Here is an 18,829-nt window from a genome sequence, read left to right as displayed (position 1 = left end):
CTTCTTGTTTGCCTTGTTTGCCTTCAATCTTTCCCTGGAGGATTAAATGGAGTATGCCGTATTTTTCTGGGTGTCGCATCACATGTCCGAAATATTCTTTTGTTTTTTAATTGTTTTGATCATTTCCCTTGGCTTTCCCAGGCAGCTTATCACCTCCTCATTTCTGATCTTGTCAACCCAGCTTATATGTAACAGCGCCTGTAAATCCACATTTCAAATGCTTCTAGTCTCTTCAGATGGCCTTCTGTCAGAGACCAACTCTCTATACCATAGAGCTGGATAGAAAAAATACAACATCTGAGTTATATTTATAAGTTATAAGTTATACATCTAACAACTATTTGTTGAAAATCAATCTTTCTAACTTAATTTATTAAATACATAAATTATTCTATACTTATTGAACACATAATTCATTTTCTAAGGATTGTATATAAAATATTTGATTCGTTTATTCTAAATAAAAAAGGTCATTCTATTTTTATATTGAACCAAAAATTCTATAATTCTTCAACTATATATTTTTTTATTCTTGTGTCATAGGGTTTACCCATTGTTGTCCTTTTTATATATTTCCAAACTATATCATTAATCCTCTTTATATCACCTTGAAATTATGGATTTTTTGTTTTCCTTCTTTATATCTTCTTTGTTTTGGAATTCTTTGCAAAATATCTCAGTTCTATTGGCCTGCTGCTTGAAGACAAGATAGCTTTGCTTTTTTGTGAGGATGGAACAAATAATTTTTCTGCAAGCATAGATTTCAGCAGACTACATTATGGAATTATTATGACTACGTTATTATACATGTATGAAAGATTCAACATGCCTGTGTCATATTTCCTTACAAGATATTAGATGGGTTTTAATAAGTTGATTAGGGCTTGCATATCCTCCTATTCCCCAAAGCTACTTAAAACCCAGAGAAATGAAAGTCTTTGTTTTAACAGCTAAGGTGATGACTAACCTATTTATCAGCTAGTACTTCCTGTGTTAACCTCCTTCGTTTTGCATAAGGGAAACAACAAATCATACAATAGAGATTGCACACTAAACAGTTTTAATATTCTTTGTTCCACAGTTCAGTAGAGAACAGGTCATAGTTTTAGCTAAATCTTAAGAATTAATCTGCAGTTTTATACATCAATGGAATTTCAATATTTTCATGGAAATATAACTAAAGAAAATTGTGAAGAATTACTGAGCAAAGTGGGAATAAATGGAAGTTTTTTAGTACGAGACAGTGAGAGCGTACCAGGAGCTCTTTGCTTGTGCATTTTGTAAGTACCTCCACTTTTATGTAACTAAGATAGCTTTTATTGGTTAAAGGAAAGGATTCAGTCAGAAGAAATGCAAATGTTTAATAGAATCTGGTATTGTATAAAGACAGCTTGAACATGACTAATGCTTTTATGGACTGAGTTATGTTTTTAGATGCTTGCACTTTTGAGAACCAACTACCATCTGTTTTCAGAAAGTGAGAAAATTGTTCCAGGCACACATACCTATTTGGAGTATACATAATACTGATTCTGCTTTATTATAAGCTGCAGTGTACATCTAGCCCAAATTTAAATGTAGAAATAAATAGATAATAAAATAATATGCTGGTTTTGGAAATTTCAAACAATTACAGACTCAAGATCAATCCTTACAACATATATTTAATCAGGATATTTTTATCTACAAGCTTTCAACATCTCTTCTTCAAACGATGTGTGGTATAGAACTAGATATGTAGGATAATGTATATAGCAATATATGGAAGCCAGTTCTCATGTATGAATTCAACCAGTTGTATGATGGCAATTGTCATTGCTACTGAGTGTAAAAGAAATTTACATTTATAAAAATATTTAGAATCAGGTATATGTAATTGTTCTATGCTGACTTAGGATGTCTACCAAATATAACTGTTTTAACTTGTCAGTAAAAATATATTACTTTTTAATTTTTTCCTCCTTCAGAATGGTGGGATATATTTTTACTTGCTCTGGTGATGTTAATTCATATATTGGTTCAGAATTTTCCCATCAGAGGAAAGTTTCTATTTATTTAGCTGATATCTATTTCTAGAAAACTAAAACTTAATTAGCTACAGTTAGGTTTACCAGTGATAAATTTATACATGTTCTGCATATTTCTCTTTATGGTTAACAGTTTTAGGCATATGATTCTTCCGTGTATTTTACTTTCCCAGTTCACAAACATCACCTTTTGCTAATACACCTTTTGTTCTAAAAATTAGTTATGAGCATCTTATCTACACTTACCGAATCTTCAGGAAAAGTAATGGACATTTTATGATGCAGGTAAGAAAACGTATAATCTATTTCTTATTCCTTAAACCTAAAGAAATATAATTTTACTAGACACCTATAAGACATTTGTGCAATTTTACCAGTTGGAAGTGGGAGAAGCATGTTGAACTAGAATGTGCTTAGATTATCTTATTTTGACAACTTCATGTATTTTAAATTGTGATGAATAATGTTGCTTAATTGTGATTCTATATTAATATAAAAAGATGCTAAAGGTCATAGTTTGGGGATATTTAAAAAAATATGCTATATTAGCTATAATCATATCTGAAAAGAATCTATTTTAGTCATTATTTATTATTTGGATACAAAATAAATTAATATGTTTTTGAATTAAATGTAAATTTAGTGTCAATGTGCTTATATTTTAGACATCTGAAGGTACTCCGGCACATGTCTTCAGAACATTAAAAGATTTAATTGACAACTACAAAAAGCCAAATCAAGGCCTAGTAATCCATCTGGGCTACCCTGTAAATCGTTGTCCTTACTATCAAGAAACTCAGACTGTGTATGTCACTAAAGAGGAAGCATATGAGAATCCTGGTAAGAGACAAGTAATTATAAAGGTGGTAAAATATTTATATATTTCAAATTAAGAATCCATCAGCACAGACTACTAAAGATTACTTTTATAAAAGAGAGAGACACAGAGAGAGACAGAGAGAGGAAGGAAGGAAGGAAGGAAGGAAGGAAGGAAGGAAGGAAGGAAGGAAGGAAGGAAGAAAGAAAGAAAGAAAGAAAGAAAGAAAGAAAGAAAGAAAGAAAGAAAGAAAGAAAGAAAGAAAGAAAGAAAGAAAGAATCCAATATGCCTAGAGGAATCCTTTAGAGGATTGTTATAAAAATATAGGCAATTCTTTTCTTAGCACGCCTTAGGTAAAGTGATGGCATATATTTTTAAAGCATTGTGGCGCTGTAATTATTATTCTCCAGAACTAACATCATTTTAGGAAAGCATTGGCTGTGGATTTGGTATTTAGATTACTGTCACATCAGTCACATACCAGATCTGGTGTGATAGAATGCATGGCTCTTCCTTTGCATGAACCAATAAGATATGTTATTTTTGGCCCAGATCTAGCCTTCAGAGTGGATCAGAGTCTTTTCACAGCCATAGCAGAAATGCCTATCCCGTTATCAATACAATTTCAGCATTTAAATCAGCAGTATTGGTCAAAATCAATAGTGGGTCCAGAGCTTGCTTCTGCTTGTAATAACAACTTTCCCTGAATGGAATTCTAGTCAGAAGACTCTCACTGAATAGCGATCAATATTTTGTTCCCCCTATAGTGCAGAATGCTTGCACACTGGTCCCTCAACAAAATGGAGTTTATTTGGAGGGAGCCTATGAAATTTAGGCAGATTAGTAAAAATTAACTGCTTTCAGATTTACCATTAAAAGTAATTCATAAGTCAGATATTTATTTTATTTATTCAATTTTTATAACCTCTCAATTCAACCAAGTGACTCTGAGTGGCTTACAATTCCAAAAATATAAAACAATTAAAATAATAAACTTTAAAACAATAAGAACATCCACAAAATAGTAAAAACAGTAACTGATATAATTAATCTATTAATAGTAAAGCCAAGGAACAGGATCCTTAATACATTCCGAGCTCCAGGCATAGCCAAGGTTTTAAAGCTTAGCAAAAGGGCAAAAAAGTTGAGGCTATTCTAATCTCTAAGAGGAGAGTGTTCCATAACACAGGGGTATAGCAGAAAAATCCCTGTCTTATAGTTCCCTCCAGTTGACACTCTGGCTGATGGGATCTGCAGCATTCCCAATCTGTTTGATTGAGTTGAATGGGTAGAAACGCTTGGGAAAAGGCAGTCCCTCGGGTAAACCAGTACCAAGCTATGTAGGGCTTTAAAAATGACAACCAGCGCCTTGAATTGCACCTGTAAACACACCAGCAGCTAGTGCAGCTCACATAGTAGGGATTTTACACATTTTTTTAAAATCTGTTTTTAACTTTTGTATCTCTGTTTTTTTAATCACCCTGTAAACCGCCCTGAGTCCTTCGGGAAAGGGCGGTATATAAATGTAATAAAATAAATAAATAAATAAATAAATAAATAAATAAATAAATAAACTAGCAAAATTTATTATCCATGCAGCTGCGTTTTGTACCAGTTGGAGATTCCAAATGCTCTTTAAAGTAAGTTACACTAATCTAAGCAGGAGGTTTCAAAGAAATGGACGCCAGAGAAAAGGATTCCTGTCCAGGAATGAGCAGAACTTGAGCACTACCCAAAATGTGCAAAAGCTTTCCTAGCCACAGCTGCCATATCTTGTTTGGATAGAAAAAATCTTCAATTTGCAGGAATTAACAATTTAGGTTCAGTCCAAAAACTCAATAATGGCTTGGTTTCTGTTTGGGACAGAGACTTGAGGAGGGGGTTTGCCTTTAAAATCCTTTAGGGAAATATATTCTGCCTTTTAAATATTTCCAAGAATATTTTTTTCTCTGGTGGGGGGACTGACTTCCCACAAATCCCCCCTTTGTGCCATAATAGTGTGGGTGACGCACTTTTACTGGCACAAGATTAAAATTGATCTGATCAGGAAGATTTGGTAAACATGCTTTAAACTGTTAATGCAAAAAAGGGAGGCACTAATAGAGTTCAACCATGAAGGTCTAAAGCCAGAGCAAAAGTTCTGTTAGATGGAAAAGAAAGTTATAGTGTCCAATATTCTGTGCCAATTCTTTTTAAATGTTGGGTGTCACTTTGAGCTTCCAGTCAGGTTTTGAAGCACATGCCTCTCAAAATTCTTCACAGCCATGGTTTCTCTCAGTACATAACCACTGGCTGCCCTTTTTCAAGGGTTGCTTCCTGCCTTAGCTCTTAGTTCAGTTCATCCAGGTTAGTGATGTCCAATTGAGGTTAGCCAGTATGCAAGCCAGGTTATTAATTTTTTTTAAATTGCACATAGTGAGCCCTAGGACTCCCAATCTGAGTCCACCAGTGCAAGATATTCAGGGCTTAGGTTTGGAGATCTCTTTTCTGCTACTTCCCTAGTCAGGGCATATGAATTGCAAATCACCTGAGGGGCCTGGTTCCCTCCCCCTTGGAATTTGCAGGAAGTTGTACATGCAAAGTTTTAATGACACAGGGCAAGAATCAGGCTGGAGAAGGTAGGTGAAAGAGATAGACTACAGCTACTTCCACAAAACAGGCAATACAAGCATCCTAGACAAATTTTCCCTCCCACCAGACAGAAGTCCAAGGTGTTCAGTACTTGCTGTGCCAACTATTCCCAAATGCCATCACTGCATAAATACATTCAGCTGCTTAATTTCAAAACAAATGGGGTAAGACAGAGAACCTTACAGTGAGTTTCCACCCGCCCCCCATAGTCTTCTAATTTTCTTCTGAGGCTTCACGTGAGGACCAATGGCTCCAGGGCTTCTTCCTTCCTATGTAGCTTTCACAGGCATCTGGGGGAATGGTAGGACTTGAGAAGATCTGTTCCACTCAGGTTGCATGGTGGCTTTTTAGTGGATGGCTGGATTCAAAATCCAATTCTACGGCTCAAATGGATGGAGGCAGTGTCTGGGTCAGTGTGGTCTGCTTCCAAAAGGTTGTTGAGTCATCTATGCAGGGCTGAAAGACATGAGAACAAGATGTCCTTCCCACTTTCTGGGTGGACTTTCCCAGGAGAGACAGACAAAGGCATGGAGAACAGAGGATCAGAAAAGGAGAAGTAGAATAAGAAAAGGAGAAGTAGAATGGGGGGGGGGGTAGCTTGCAGACAGAGTTTGAAAAGGCATTAATACTGCAGTGCTTAAAGAAACATATAGGGAGACAAAATCAGGAAATCCAGCTGTGATTGGGAAAAGGATCTTCTTACTCTCACACACAGACCTACACACATTTCCTTTGCTCCCTTAGGCTTTAAAGTTAAAATTTAGAGGTATTCACCTTTACCTTCTTTCCAAAGCAGCCCTTGAGCTCAAACCCAAAACTCCCTTTACTACCCAAGGCTGTGGGGCTGTTGAATGGCTGTGATTATTGTGATCCTGCTATGGGACAGGCAAAGTGGAGTGAGGGAGAGCAATAAAACTACAGACATTCACCAATCCCTCTTCTTAACTTGTGCCACATTAAAACAATAAGGACAGCACCAGCCTCATTATTAATTGCTTGGCAATTCAGGGAGAAAATTTTGTGCCCATATACTTTTCTCCTGGTTGACGGACTGTTGGAGAGTACTTTAACATCTGACTATGCCCTGGAGGTCAGTGGTCATATACATACTTTGCATTATCAAGGTCAAACCCTAAATAAAAGGTATGGGTGGTTTTTGACTTAAAATCATTTGTTTAGCAAGCATCAAGTTACAATGGCACTGAAAAAAGCGACTTATGACTGTTGCAGTACCCTCTAGTCACACGATCAAAATTGGGGCACTTGGCAACTGGCATTATTTATGACACTTTCCTTAGCCCAGGTCATGTGACTGGTTCAAAACGAGATGGGGGCAAATAAATAAATAAATAGCTCTTTGTAACCTTTCCAGCCAACAAGCTGAGTCAATGGGTGAAGCCAGATTTGCTTATCAACCATGATTTACATAATGACTGCAGTGATTTCACTTAACAGTCATGACAAAATTATCATAAAAATCAAGCATATGTTCATTTAACCCAAGGGTCGGCAACCTGAAAAACCAAAAGAGCCACTCGGAACTGGTTCCATCACACACACAAAAAGTGGGAGCCGCAAAAAGTGTGCATGCATGCGTCCACGCACGTGCAAAAAACAAAACGTTTTGCACATGCGCAAAATGGGAGGCACCTGCATGGCGATGGGTCTCCCTGGTGACGGGCGCTGGGTTGCGGCACCGCCTTCAGCCCAGGTGCCGCCAGAGCCACCCCCGGGACCTCCAAAGCACTGCCCGTTCGGAGAGGTGCGCACGCAGCTCTCCAAACCTTCCCACTCTCTGAACGGGCGGCGGTACCACCTGTTTGCAGACCTGCCGCCACCAATTTGGGCGGTGGTAGGTCTGCATGCTGCCGTAGCCCGTTTGCAGAGTTGCTGCCTTCAGAGTTGTTGCAAACAGGCCACGGCAGCTTTCCAAATAGGTGGCAGCGCCACCCATTCGGACAGGTGCACGCGCAGCTCTCCAAACCTTTGGAGAAGTGTGTGCGCACCTCTGCAAACCTTTGGAGAGGTGCGCGCACACCACCACCCATTTGTAAACCTGCCGCAGCCAGTTTGGAAAGCTGCCGTGGCCAGTTTGCATACCTGCCACCTTCAAAGGAAGGCGGCAGCTCTGCAAATGGGCCGCAGCAGCTTTCCAAATGGGTGGCGCCACCGCCTGTTCCGAGAGGTGCGCGCGCACCTCTGCCCGAATCGACAACGGCGCCACCCGTTTGCAGACCTGCTGCCACCAGTTTGGAAAGCTGCTGTGGCCCGTTTGCAGAGCTACCACCTTCGGTAGCTCTGCAAATGGGCTACAGCAGCTTTCCAAAAGGGTGGCGCCACCGCCCATTCCTAGAGGTGCGCAAGCAGCTCTCCAAACCTTTGGAGAGGTGCGTGTGCACCTACGCCTGAATGGGTGGCGGCGCCACCCGTTTGCAGACCTGCTGCCGCCGGTTTGGAAAGCTGCTGCGGCCCATTTGCAGAGCTACCGCCTTCAGAGGAAGGCGGCAGCTCTGCAAATGGGCTGCAGCAGCTTTCCAAATGGGCGGTGCCACTGCCCGTTCGGAGAGGTGTGTGTGCACCACTGCCCGTTCAGAGAGGTGCATGCGCACCGGGCGACTGGGAGCCGCAGGAGATGGCTTAAAGAGCCATATGCGGCTCTGGAGCTGCGGGTTGCTGACCCGTGATTTAACCAATGGAAAATCTGGTCTTAGCTCTGACTGTAAGTCAGGGTCCACCTGCATAAAAGCATAGTAGCTAGCAAGAGCACTTAACCGCTTCATAGTGCTTTACAGCCCTCTTTAAATGATTTACAGAGCCAGCATATTGCCCCCAACAATTTGGGTCCTCATTTTACTAATCTCGGAAGGATTAAACAGTCAAATTTCAGTTAGTCAGGATTGAACTGCTGGCAGACTGAAATGTTATAACATACATCAGGAAGAGAACAATATTGGGCTAGTTAATGTAGCAGTCTAATAGAAGTCTACTCTGTACTTTTAAAGGCACCGAACATGTGAAATAAGTCCTTTAAAAATTTATTTATGTCAAAAATGGAACTGTTAGCAGCAAACAACTAAAGGCAGTTAGCAGAATATTTATAATATAGTATTATAAATTGATATGCGTGGCCTTATCTGTTGTATTGTCTACCCCTGGAACAATGATCCCCCTGAAACCTGGATAGTTCCCACCCTGTTAGCGTTCTGGAGAGCCTAAAACACAACCACTCCCAGGCCTTGGACCAGGGTGATTAATCTTTGTTAATACATTTTTTAAAATCTAAATGAACCAACTTTTTATTTAAATTATACTTATCCTATTTTTGTCGTTGGTGGTTTTGTCCTTTTGAGTTGTTTTTGCATTTTATGCATTGACATATTGTAAGCCATCAGAGAAATTCTGGAGTCAGGCAGTACCTAAGCAGATTAAATTTAAATTCACGCTGTTATAAATAATCTCATTCATCTTTACAGTGAAAAAAAACTACTTTTATGTCAGTTTCAAAATAAAAAAGAAGCAAAGTACAATATGGATAGTAGGTGTATACAAATTATTTTTTTAAAAAACAGCTTTGCTTTGACTTTAATAATACTTAAATGCCCCTCCAGTGTGAAAAGGCACTCCACTTCTAAGTATCACGTTGGAGTGATACTTGTATTGCTGAGTGAAGAGTAATTCCTGCCAAAGCGAACTGACCCTCTGACACTTTTGATTGGATGTGTTGCTTTTCTATACTGAGGCACTACAAATGGAGGAGACACAATCCTACAAAAAATAGCTACACACATCTCTATGGGACTGGGGAAAAGTGAAGGGAAAGTGTTGGAGACATTGTGATAAAAGTTATTTGCTGTGGAAGGCTGATAAAATATGCCATAGAGATAGAAGCCACTAAGATTTAGACTTTAGCTACATATAACACTGAAAATATAATAATTCAACCAGAATTTAAAGGAGCAAAAGTAGGAATGGGTGTCTGAGGTGAAAAAGAAACCATCTTACTTCTTTGCTACATATTTCTCTTCTGCATTCAAGTTTCTGCCCCCTTGGATTGTATAATGCAAGGTAGTCATGTAATAAACAGAATCCTCATTCTATTGAGTCTTATGGAGTAAATTATCTCTTTCTACTGTGTATTTAAATCAACAGTGATTATTTAAGCACCATGTTGTAAATGTGAATGATACTGATACTTTTTGCACTGAAATTTAGAGAAATGTAATAACCTTTTTCTTATCCTCTCTCCAGATGATGGTGATGATTACTTGAATGTCTTGCCTGATTAATCTGTTCACTCCATTTCAGCGGGGGCGTTCTATGGATCACATCCATACAAACTTTTCTATTCACTTCACTGGATTCTGTTCATTTATACTATGGATGTGACAAATTTAATGCCAATTTCTACTTGCTTGCTTGCTGGTCTGTGTAAAAGGCACATTTTGTAAAATGCATAAATATTTGTATTGTCTTCTTTCCATGTACTGGGTACATATATGTGTCTCTGCAAATGGTCACTTTATGCCCCTGATGAAGTGGACATCTGAAAAGCTTATACCACAAAAATGTGATAGCTTTTTCCATAATGCAATACCTCATTATATTTTCATTTTAAGAGTTTTCCTTTATTAGCACTATTTAACTTACTATATTTGAGTCATAAATGCAAGGGTCTTTGATGTTTCTAAAATGCTAAATTGTTTGTACTATTCAATATCATTGGTATACTGTAAGTGACACTTAAAAACACAAAAATATATTTAATTCTCATGGAGTATATGCTTTAACATAACAGATTGGTTAACAAATAGCATAAGCATTCAGATTAATCACCAATTTTTATTTAATAAGTAAGCCAAATGCTTAACTTATCATGCTACATCACGTCCATGCAAGGGGCAAAGTTTGGAAAGATCAGTCACCTTAATAGCTTTCAGAAGACTTTATATTTACTAAAATTGTATTTTTAAAGAAGACTGTGTACTTCAGGGTTGAATTGTTGGGTCTCTAGTCTTCTTTGATTTTCTGTTTCTGCATATATATTTCTGCAGAACAGAAACCTGCAAATTCTGTTCCTCCATGCAATGTCACCTAGCCTGTAAATGAAATGTCTGCAGGAAGAAAAGAAAGCTCAGAGGACACCAAGAAGCCAACAATTGTCTGAATTGTATAATTTTATTTGAGTGAAGTGTGTTAGTCACTATACAAGAACAGATACAAGTACATATAGTTTTTTCCTGATGGTGTTTTTACAACAGAATTTTACATTTTGATCAATAGTTGCAAGTAGCATGCAGATGAATTTAGCGAACTCTTATCAAATGTTTTCCTTTTGGTTTATATGTGAAACATAGAATGCATAATACCTAGAGCTTTAAATTGGTTACAGTTTAAAAGAGAAAAACATCATAAAAATGTTTGATTAGTTCCACCAATTCATTTTTCTTGTTAAAAACAAAGCCAGTATAAAGTTTGGTCATTTCCCCCGTTTCTTTAGTAAAAACATTGGCAAATTATTAATATTAAAAAATATACCAGAATGCAAAAAAGAGACAAAATTGTAAAAAATTGTACACATTCTTTTAACTTAAATTACATTGTTAAACTCGACAAAATTCTAACTTTAAAAAAAGTTATCCAAATCACTAAGTGCATCCTTACATTTTTGAAATAGAAGTATAATGATCTCTAACTGAGCCTTATAGATGTCTACATTTTTTTATATAATTTCAGTGCCAGGCTTTTTTAGTTACCATCTTCTATTTTCTGCTAATAGCTTTTACACTTTTAAATTATAATGTACTCAAGTGTTCTTTTCAATTCATTTTAACCATAATTTAACGTGCTATAATGTGAATAGAAATGGCTTGATGAACTGTGAAGAATACATCTGTATAAAAAATAAATGAAGTATTTTTCCAGATAACACGTTTGTTTGTGCAGTGATTTTTCTTTAGAGAAATGAAATAGTGCTGTGTGTTCAGCAACATTAACACCAATGACAGAAAATCAACGAGAATGTCAGTTTCCAAATTCTTTCATAAAGAAATGCTAATCATTTTACAGTTATGGGGATTGGGGATGAAGCCATTTCAAGGATCAAGGAGTTGAAAAGGACTTCAAAAGTCACTAAGTCCAATTCCAGAATATCCAGTGCTGTATTATGTTAAACAAGTAATCATAATACTTTGGCTTTACAAACACTCTTATCAGTTTATACTACCAAGAAGTTCTTCCTACGATTAATTTCATATTATTTTTCTTTGAAGTACAATCTATTCCAGACATGTCAAACACAAGGCCCGGGGGCCGGATCCGGCCCGCGAAGTGGTTTCATGTGGCCCACGAAGCCATCCTGGAAACAGTGAGGGAACGGCCCCCACTGCCTTGGCCCTGGCCCAGAGACCCTCCTTCTGCCAGAGATCCCCAGATCTGTCCCACTCCTGCCCAGGCCCCCATAGGCACCCTTGATGCGAACGATGTAGAACTGGCCATGCCCACCCAGTAGGCCATACGCACTCTAGCCACGCCCACCCAGTAGGCCACGCCCACCCTGGCCATACCCACCCGGCCCCTTGAGGGCAACCGCAATGCTGATGCGGCCCTCAATGAAATTGAGTTTGACACCCCTGATCTATTCCTTCAAATCTTTAACTCTGGAGCAATATAAAACAAAATACATGTATTTTAGCATATCTTATAATATACTATCTTGTTTTTTTGTGTGGAATAAATATGTTTATCTTGTTTGAATCTTTTCTCATGGGACTTGATCCCTAAGCTTCTTACTCTCCTTCACCTACTATGCATTAGAACATACTATGTTATTGTTATGTCATTTCCATTTCAAATAGCTAACAGTCTGCGGTGATGATCACATTTAGCTGTGTATATTTTTGTTTTTCAATTTATTTTTATGCCTATAAAAAGACAAAAGCCTGTGGAAAATAATTATCATTTCCATTACACAGGATTTAACACTTTCATATTAGTTGATTACATCAGCCAGTATATAAGGTTTTCATAAATCATGTGTCACAGGAAATAACACCAGAAACATATTTTGAGTACATTTGTCTCTTTATTCTAGAAAAAAATCATTAATGTATGAAGAAAATAGTCTTAATGCATACGATATACAGATGTTGTCAAATAGATACTATGTCAGCAAGTAAACCTAAGATTTTTCTAAAATAACAAATATTTTGTAACTATCAGTAAGATATGCCACACATCTAGAACTGTCCAGAGCAGATATCGTCTTCAATTTACCACTTATTTAATTAAATTGTGAAGTAGGTTTCAATTAACTCATCAAATATAATCTACTTGTCCAGAAGTTACTCTCTTAGATGAGAAAGAATTCATATGGAAAAATGACCTCTGTAGTTTTCATTCATAGCCACAAATGGGAAGAAGGAATATAAACTGATTAGAAATAGCAAGCCCCTCTTCCAAATCTGTCTAAATAATCCTGTTATCATGGATTTCTAATATTTCCCTTTCATCTAGAGAAAAAAATGAAAAAGGCAGACGTGGAGTTTATTTATTTATATTTATATACCGCCCTTTCCCGAAGGACTCAGGGCGGTTTACAGGGTATTTAAAACAAGAAATACAAAAGTTAAAAACAATTTCAAAATTACATCAATCCCTGGGAAAAAAGTAAAAACCCCAATTAAAATTAGAATTAAAATTAAAATTCTCAGCCTGGGCCAGAGAGCTCGAAGAGCCAGATCTTCAGGTCCCGGCGGAATGAACGGAGGTCGGGGGCAGTCCTGAGCTCCACGGGCAGCTGGTTCCAGAGGGCAAGTGCACCCACTGAGAAGGCTCTCCTCCTGGGTGTTATCTGCCGGCAATCTTTTACCGGCGGCACCCTGAGCAGACCCTCCCTGTGGGAGCGCACTGGACGAAGGGAACTTGATGCTGGCAGCAGGTGTTCCCTCAGATATCCCGGACCCAAGCCATTTAGGGCTTTATAGGTCATCACCAGCACCTTGAATCTCACCCGGAGGGCAACCGGGAGCCAATGCAGCTCGCGGAGTAGAGGTGTTACATGGGAGTATCGAGAAACCCCCATCACAACTCGCGCGGCTGCATTCTGCACCAGCTGAAGCCTCCGAGTGGTCCTCAAGGGCAGCCCCATGTAAAGAGCGTTGCAGTAGTCTAAACGGGAGGTCACGAGCGCATGAGTGACTGTGCGTAGGACATCTTGGTCCAAATAGGGTCGCAACTGGCGCACCAGGCGAACCTGGGCAAAAGCCCCCCTGGTCATGGCTCATATATGGTCTTCAAAATTGAGCTGGGAGTCAAGGAGGATGCCCAAGTTGCGAGCCCTATCAACGGTGGGTAACACCTCACCCCCCATCGTTAAAAGTGGAATGGTCTGGTTAACCCGAGATGCCAATATGCACAGCCACTCAGTCTTGGCAGGATTGAGACGAAGCCTGTTTCTCCCCATCCAGACCTAGACCGCCTCCAGGCAACGGGACATCACAGCGAGGGCATCGCTGGGTTGGTTCGGGGTGGAAAGAAAAAGTTGGGTATCATCAGCGTACTGATGATACCCCACCCCGAAACCACGAATGATCTCACCCAGCGGCTTCATGTAGATGTTGAACAGGAGGGGCAAGAGAACCGACCCCTGAGGAACTCCACAAACGAGAGGCCTCGGGGTGGACCTCTGCCCTCCCATCAACACCGACTGCGAGCAGCCCAGGAGATAGGAGAACCACCGTAAAATGGTTGATGGTATCAAAAGCTGCTGAGAGATCTAATAGGCAGCGGGGAAGACACCCTCCTTCAAAGAAGCAGTTATTACTGCCTGGAACCAGCCTCGTGTCTCCTCCTGGGCCGCGTAAACCAGCCAAGAGGGGCACGGATCCAACAAACAGGTGGTGGAGCTCAGCCTCCCCATGATCCTGTCCACATCATCAGGGGAAACAGGATCGAACTCAGTCCAGATAACATGCTCAAGACTGTCCGATTCCTCCACGTCAGACTGCGCCCAGTCAGAGTCCAGACCGGCCCGGATCTGAGCGATTTTGTCTGTCAGATGATGACTAAACTCCTCGGCCCGTCCCTGTAAGGGATCCTCCCTCACCCCTATCTAAGCCTAGCCACCTCTCGGAGTCCCAACAATTGGGACCGTCATTAAGGGGAGTGTGGAAACAGGCGGTTGGTCGTACCCAGGAGGAACCCCCCTGAGGGCATACAGATCAGCTCCAGAGTAACGGTAACAAACCATGCAACAGTAAAATGTCCACCTAGGGCAGATATTACAAATATTTACAATGGGTGGTTCGATGGAATGATGGTATTCATTGAGTCCGGTAGGTATGTCTCTCAATCCACTAGTCCACTAGTCCAGCTCAGCTCTCACCTGAGCTGGGGATCAGAAAGGAAGCCCTAGCCGTCCTCTCACTCCGGCTGAGGAGTCCAACCTGGGGTGGAGAGAGCAAAGAGTCCCGGGCCAAGCCTACCCCAACTGGTCTCTCACACCAGTGGGGCGGTCGATAACCAATCCAAGACCGTCCTCCCACCACGGTCAGGTCCCAGGCCCAAACCGGACTGTCAATGGGGAGGTCTTGATTCCAGCCGGGCATTAAAACGGCCATACCTGCCTGCCAGCACAGGAAGTAAGCCAGGCCGCGGCTCATCTTCGGGCCGCCGGCCACTGCCGCCATTCTGGAAGGGGGGGCAGAGACAACCTCTCTCACAAGCGTCCGCCCGCTAGTCCAGACGATGTTCCAGCGGCAAAAGGCATTCCCGGCAGTAATTTAATAATCCACGCATTCCCCAACATGTCCACTGCGGCGGGGCAAAAAACGAGGCCGATGTCCGGGCCTAACAGCCACCGCCGCCATCTGGAAGGAGAGGGAGGGCTCCGCGCCACTAAAAACGGCGCCTGCCAGCTGATAACAGTCCCAGCTCCCGATCGAGTTTCCAGCCGGTGAAATTGGTGAAATCGTCGCCACCGCCCCTCCGTACAAGCGGAGGGTATCCACGGCGAGAAAGCAGAGGAAGGAAGCCTGCAGCAGCACAGTATTGTTCTCCAGGCCGGTAGGCCAGTGCCATCCGAAGCGCCACTATCCGAAGGGGGGGGGCTCAGCGCCGCCAAAAACAGCGGCTAGCAGACGTCTCTGCATCCACCCACCCCCCAGAATCGCCCCACCATACCATGCCACGGCTGGGCCTCCCTAAATCGACCCATTTAGAGCCCTTGTGGAGCGCACGTAGCTCAAACTGCAGCCGAGTTGAAGTCTGAGAGGTTAAAAAAGAAATTACAACCACTGGACAGATCCAACCTTTCTGTCATATTTTGTTAGAACAAAAAGTTGTGTGTAATGATGCAGTGACGAGATAGCTAGTTCTTTCAAACTCTGCAAACAACAGTCTGAATAGCAAAATGAAAAAAAAAAGTCAGCATTCAAAAATTCCTAGATGAAAGAAACTGCTCAAAGCAGGACCAAAATACCTTCATATATGACAAGCAACTAGAAAAGAATGGAGAAGAAAAAAGAGGCCCTATAAAACAGCAGGACTGCTGGAGTGGTTTCCAATGTCATCAATAAAATAAAAGGCTATCTGAAACTTAGTTCAGCATGTTACAATTGATAAAGAGTTGTTAGGCAATGTCTTCCATTTCCCAAACTATGAATATTATTTCATCATTACAAAGACATGTATGCACAAACATACACAAATCTTTGTTGGCTTATTTATGATACTGATTAAGATACATGCAGTACTATAATTGTTGTTTTCCCTGTCCTCAATATCCTGGCTTATTAAGTTGTCTGGAAATATTTAAAGAATTGTAAAGTTATGTGCTATAACAGATTTGTGACTCTTTGAAGATGAATCACCTGTGTTCATTCAATTGGAACACTGGTTTTGACACAGTACATAGGCATTGAGCATATCTGGTACATAATTTTGCTCAAAAATAAGGGATCACTTTCAATTTAGGAGTCCTAAGGAAATGAATGATCAAAATAATTGTACCTGCTTAGTCTGCCATATGTTGTCATATTCTATCTAGCATGTCAGGCAACTGGATGGAATAAAAAAAATTGTGAATACATGTTTATAAGGTGGTGTGGTCTTAAATGAACAACAGCAACAATATAGAGGATGACTTGTAAACTGATTCTAAACCTTGGCAAGATGAAGACCTTTTGGATAGACAATTCCAGGGTGTAGATCCTAGGGAGCTAAATTGTTCTAAATTAAGTTGTATCCTTCAGAAACAATAACATATATTAACACCATGGAGAAATGACCCACCTGTCATTTAATAAGCTATTGAATTCCATTGGACTCAGCAGTTATATCATTTGTATGGAAAGTACAAACAACGCAAGATCCAATCAGAATAATAGGGAAGACATACAAGGTCCCTTCCAGCTCTGTTATACTGCTAATTTTAAATCTCACCTTGACAAATTACCATTATAATCCAGTAAATTGCCATACAGTAATGTTTCTGGTCATAGAAAATTGCATCAGCAAAACCATGCTACCAGTGCAGCTTAGCAATGCTGAATTTCTGCTGTTTATAATGTCATGGATCTTTTGGTAGATTGATGTTTGACGCCTTGCCTTTTTTATGGATTGTCAGAGCACTTTCAGACACAAGCATGGCTGACTCACTTTCGGATAAGAATAAAATTTCAGACTAGATCCCACCCCTCTCAACATTCAATTCTCTATGAAAACTCGGGTCACTGCCTTTAGGAAGAGTCACTCGAGAGCAACTCTACCTCTTAAACCAGGGGTAGGCAACCTCGGCTCTTTTATGACTCATGGACTTCAACTCCCAGAATTCCTGAGCAAGCCATGCTGGCTCAGGAATTCTGGGAGTTGAAGTCCATGAGTCATAAAAGAGCCGAGGTTGCCTACCCGTCTTAAACCAAAACAAAATCAGATCAAAGGCACGTCAGCTCTTTCGTTCTGAAAACGAGAGTAAAGTTCTAAAAAATTTCCCTCCTCCTATTCTTACCTGCTTGTATTCTACAACGCCTCCCCTAATCCCCCTCCCTGCAGATCTTTGCCCCCAAACCCGTGTTCTCTCGAACACGCTTTGAGAAACGGACCGCGGTTTCTCTCTCATTTCAGTGGTTTGTCGCGGAAGGAAAGACGCTGACGGAAAGCAAACATAGCTATCCCACACAGTGGCCTCAACTACGCCTTAGCCATAGCTCACATCGGCTGGGGACAACGAGCGCGGTGGAGCTCTGACCGTGAGCGAAGATATCTGCCCAGCCAAAATTCTATCCGGCTGGTTCCCAGCATGCAAGAGAGTTTCCTAGAGCGGCGGAGGTTTCCGCCCAGCTCCGGAGGCTTTCTTCACTGGGGCAACAGCAGCAAAATGGCGGCCAAGGCGCCAAATACAAAGTTTTGAATGTGACTTGAGGGCTAACGCTGTCTCTGGCCGACTTTACGGATGGTGAGGCTATGGACGCCTCGGCGTGTATGAAGTCTCTGCTCTTGGCGGCTTCTCAGTACCGAGCTGCCCGCACCCAGCCCAACGCAGCTCTGCTCCAGCGGAGTTTAGAGGTGAGAGACAGGCTGGGTAGACCACCCGGTTCCTTCCCCCTTCCCCCCCCCCGCCCCCGACTTTCGGATATTTTGTACTAGAAGTAGGAAAAGAAGAAACGCGCGTTCAGATAATTGGCGGCGGGCGGCTTACAATTTAAAGCACAAATCAATGTGCTTAGCAATAGCCTTCATTCTATGTATATGCCTGCTTATTAGGGCTTTCGTCCCCCCCCCCAAGCGGCATTAGTCAGCTTATTGCCCCCAACAATCTGGGTCCTCATTTTACCTACCTCGGAAGGATGGAAGGCTGAGTCAACCTTGAGCCTGGTGGGATGCGAACCTGCTGTAATTGCAGGCAGCTGGTGTTACTTAAGGAGGCATTAGTCCACTGCTCCACCAAGGAAAGATAATACAGTTGATCCATATATAAATGAAGTGGTTAAGGGCTGATATGTTGTGTCCTGATGGCTCCAGCGCAAAGACCTTCAGTAACGGTTGAAAAAATGAATGTAGGACACCGTCCTCAATTGATCCTCAGCCCTTTGTGTAGGCAGCCCGTCTTTATTTTGTTTTGGTTAGTGGCAGATGTCAGCCTCTACCGGAACAGGCAAGAGAAGCCACCAACAAGTACGCTTAGGGACTTGGCCCTGCATTTTGGCGGGTGGTCTGGCTCAGTGGGTTAGGACGCTGAGCTTGTCGATCAGAAGGTTGGCAGTTTGGCGGGTCGAATCCCGAGTGCCGCGTAGCAGAGTGAGCGCCTGTTACTCGTCCCAGCTTCTGCCCACCTAGCAGTTCTAAAGCACGTAAAAA

General features: G+C 41.2%; 2 protein-coding genes across 3 annotated transcripts in view; both read left to right on the top strand.

Annotated features, from left to right (window-relative positions):
- Positions 1-1,093: 1,093 nt before the first annotated feature.
- LOC308667595 (SH2 domain-containing protein 1B-like) lies at positions 1,094-10,068 on the top strand. 2 transcript variants are annotated; one of them, XM_081326915.1, is made up of 4 exons: positions 1,094-1,280; positions 2,249-2,312; positions 2,693-2,867; positions 9,725-10,068. In XM_081326915.1, the coding sequence occupies exons 1-4, from the start codon at positions 1,147-1,149 to the stop codon at positions 9,760-9,762; spliced, it is 411 nt and encodes a 136-aa protein (XP_081183041.1). In that variant the 5' UTR covers positions 1,094-1,146; the 3' UTR covers positions 9,763-10,068. The 2 variants fall into 2 exon arrangements, with proteins under 2 accessions (XP_081183041.1, XP_081183040.1); XM_081326914.1 differs by lacking the exon at positions 9,725-10,068 and having other exon boundaries at positions 2,693-3,266.
- A 7,576-nt stretch (positions 10,069-17,644) lies between these two features.
- Positions 17,645-18,829, top strand: part of CIP2A (cellular inhibitor of PP2A) — a 38,693-nt gene continuing 37,508 nt past the window's right edge. The window contains exon 1 of the mRNA XM_081326916.1: positions 17,645-18,037. Within this exon, the coding sequence (XP_081183042.1) occupies positions 17,936-18,037 (102 nt within the window). The 5' untranslated portion in view covers positions 17,645-17,935. The remainder of the gene's footprint in view (positions 18,038-18,829) is intronic.

Source organism: Vipera berus (genome assembly GCF_964194415.1).
Source record: "Vipera berus genome assembly, chromosome: 4".
NCBI lineage: Eukaryota > Metazoa > Chordata > Lepidosauria > Squamata > Viperidae > Vipera > Vipera berus.
The sequence above is the reverse complement of the archived record's forward strand: the minus strand, read 5'-3'. Positions and strand labels throughout refer to the sequence as shown.

What these genes read in the sequence shown, in the direction of transcription:
- LOC308667595 (XM_081326914.1), top strand. Translation starts at nt 1,147, where the DNA reads ATGGAATTTCAATATTTTCATGGAAATATAACTAAAGAAAATTGTGAA. An exon ending in GCTCTTTGCTTGTGCATTTT is followed by an intron (nt 1,281 to 2,248) that starts GTAAGTACCTCC and finishes TCTAAAAATTAG; the next exon opens with TTATGAGCATCTTATCTACA. An exon ending in ATGGACATTTTATGATGCAG is followed by an intron (nt 2,313 to 2,692) that starts GTAAGAAAACGT and finishes CTTATATTTTAG; the next exon opens with ACATCTGAAGGTACTCCGGC.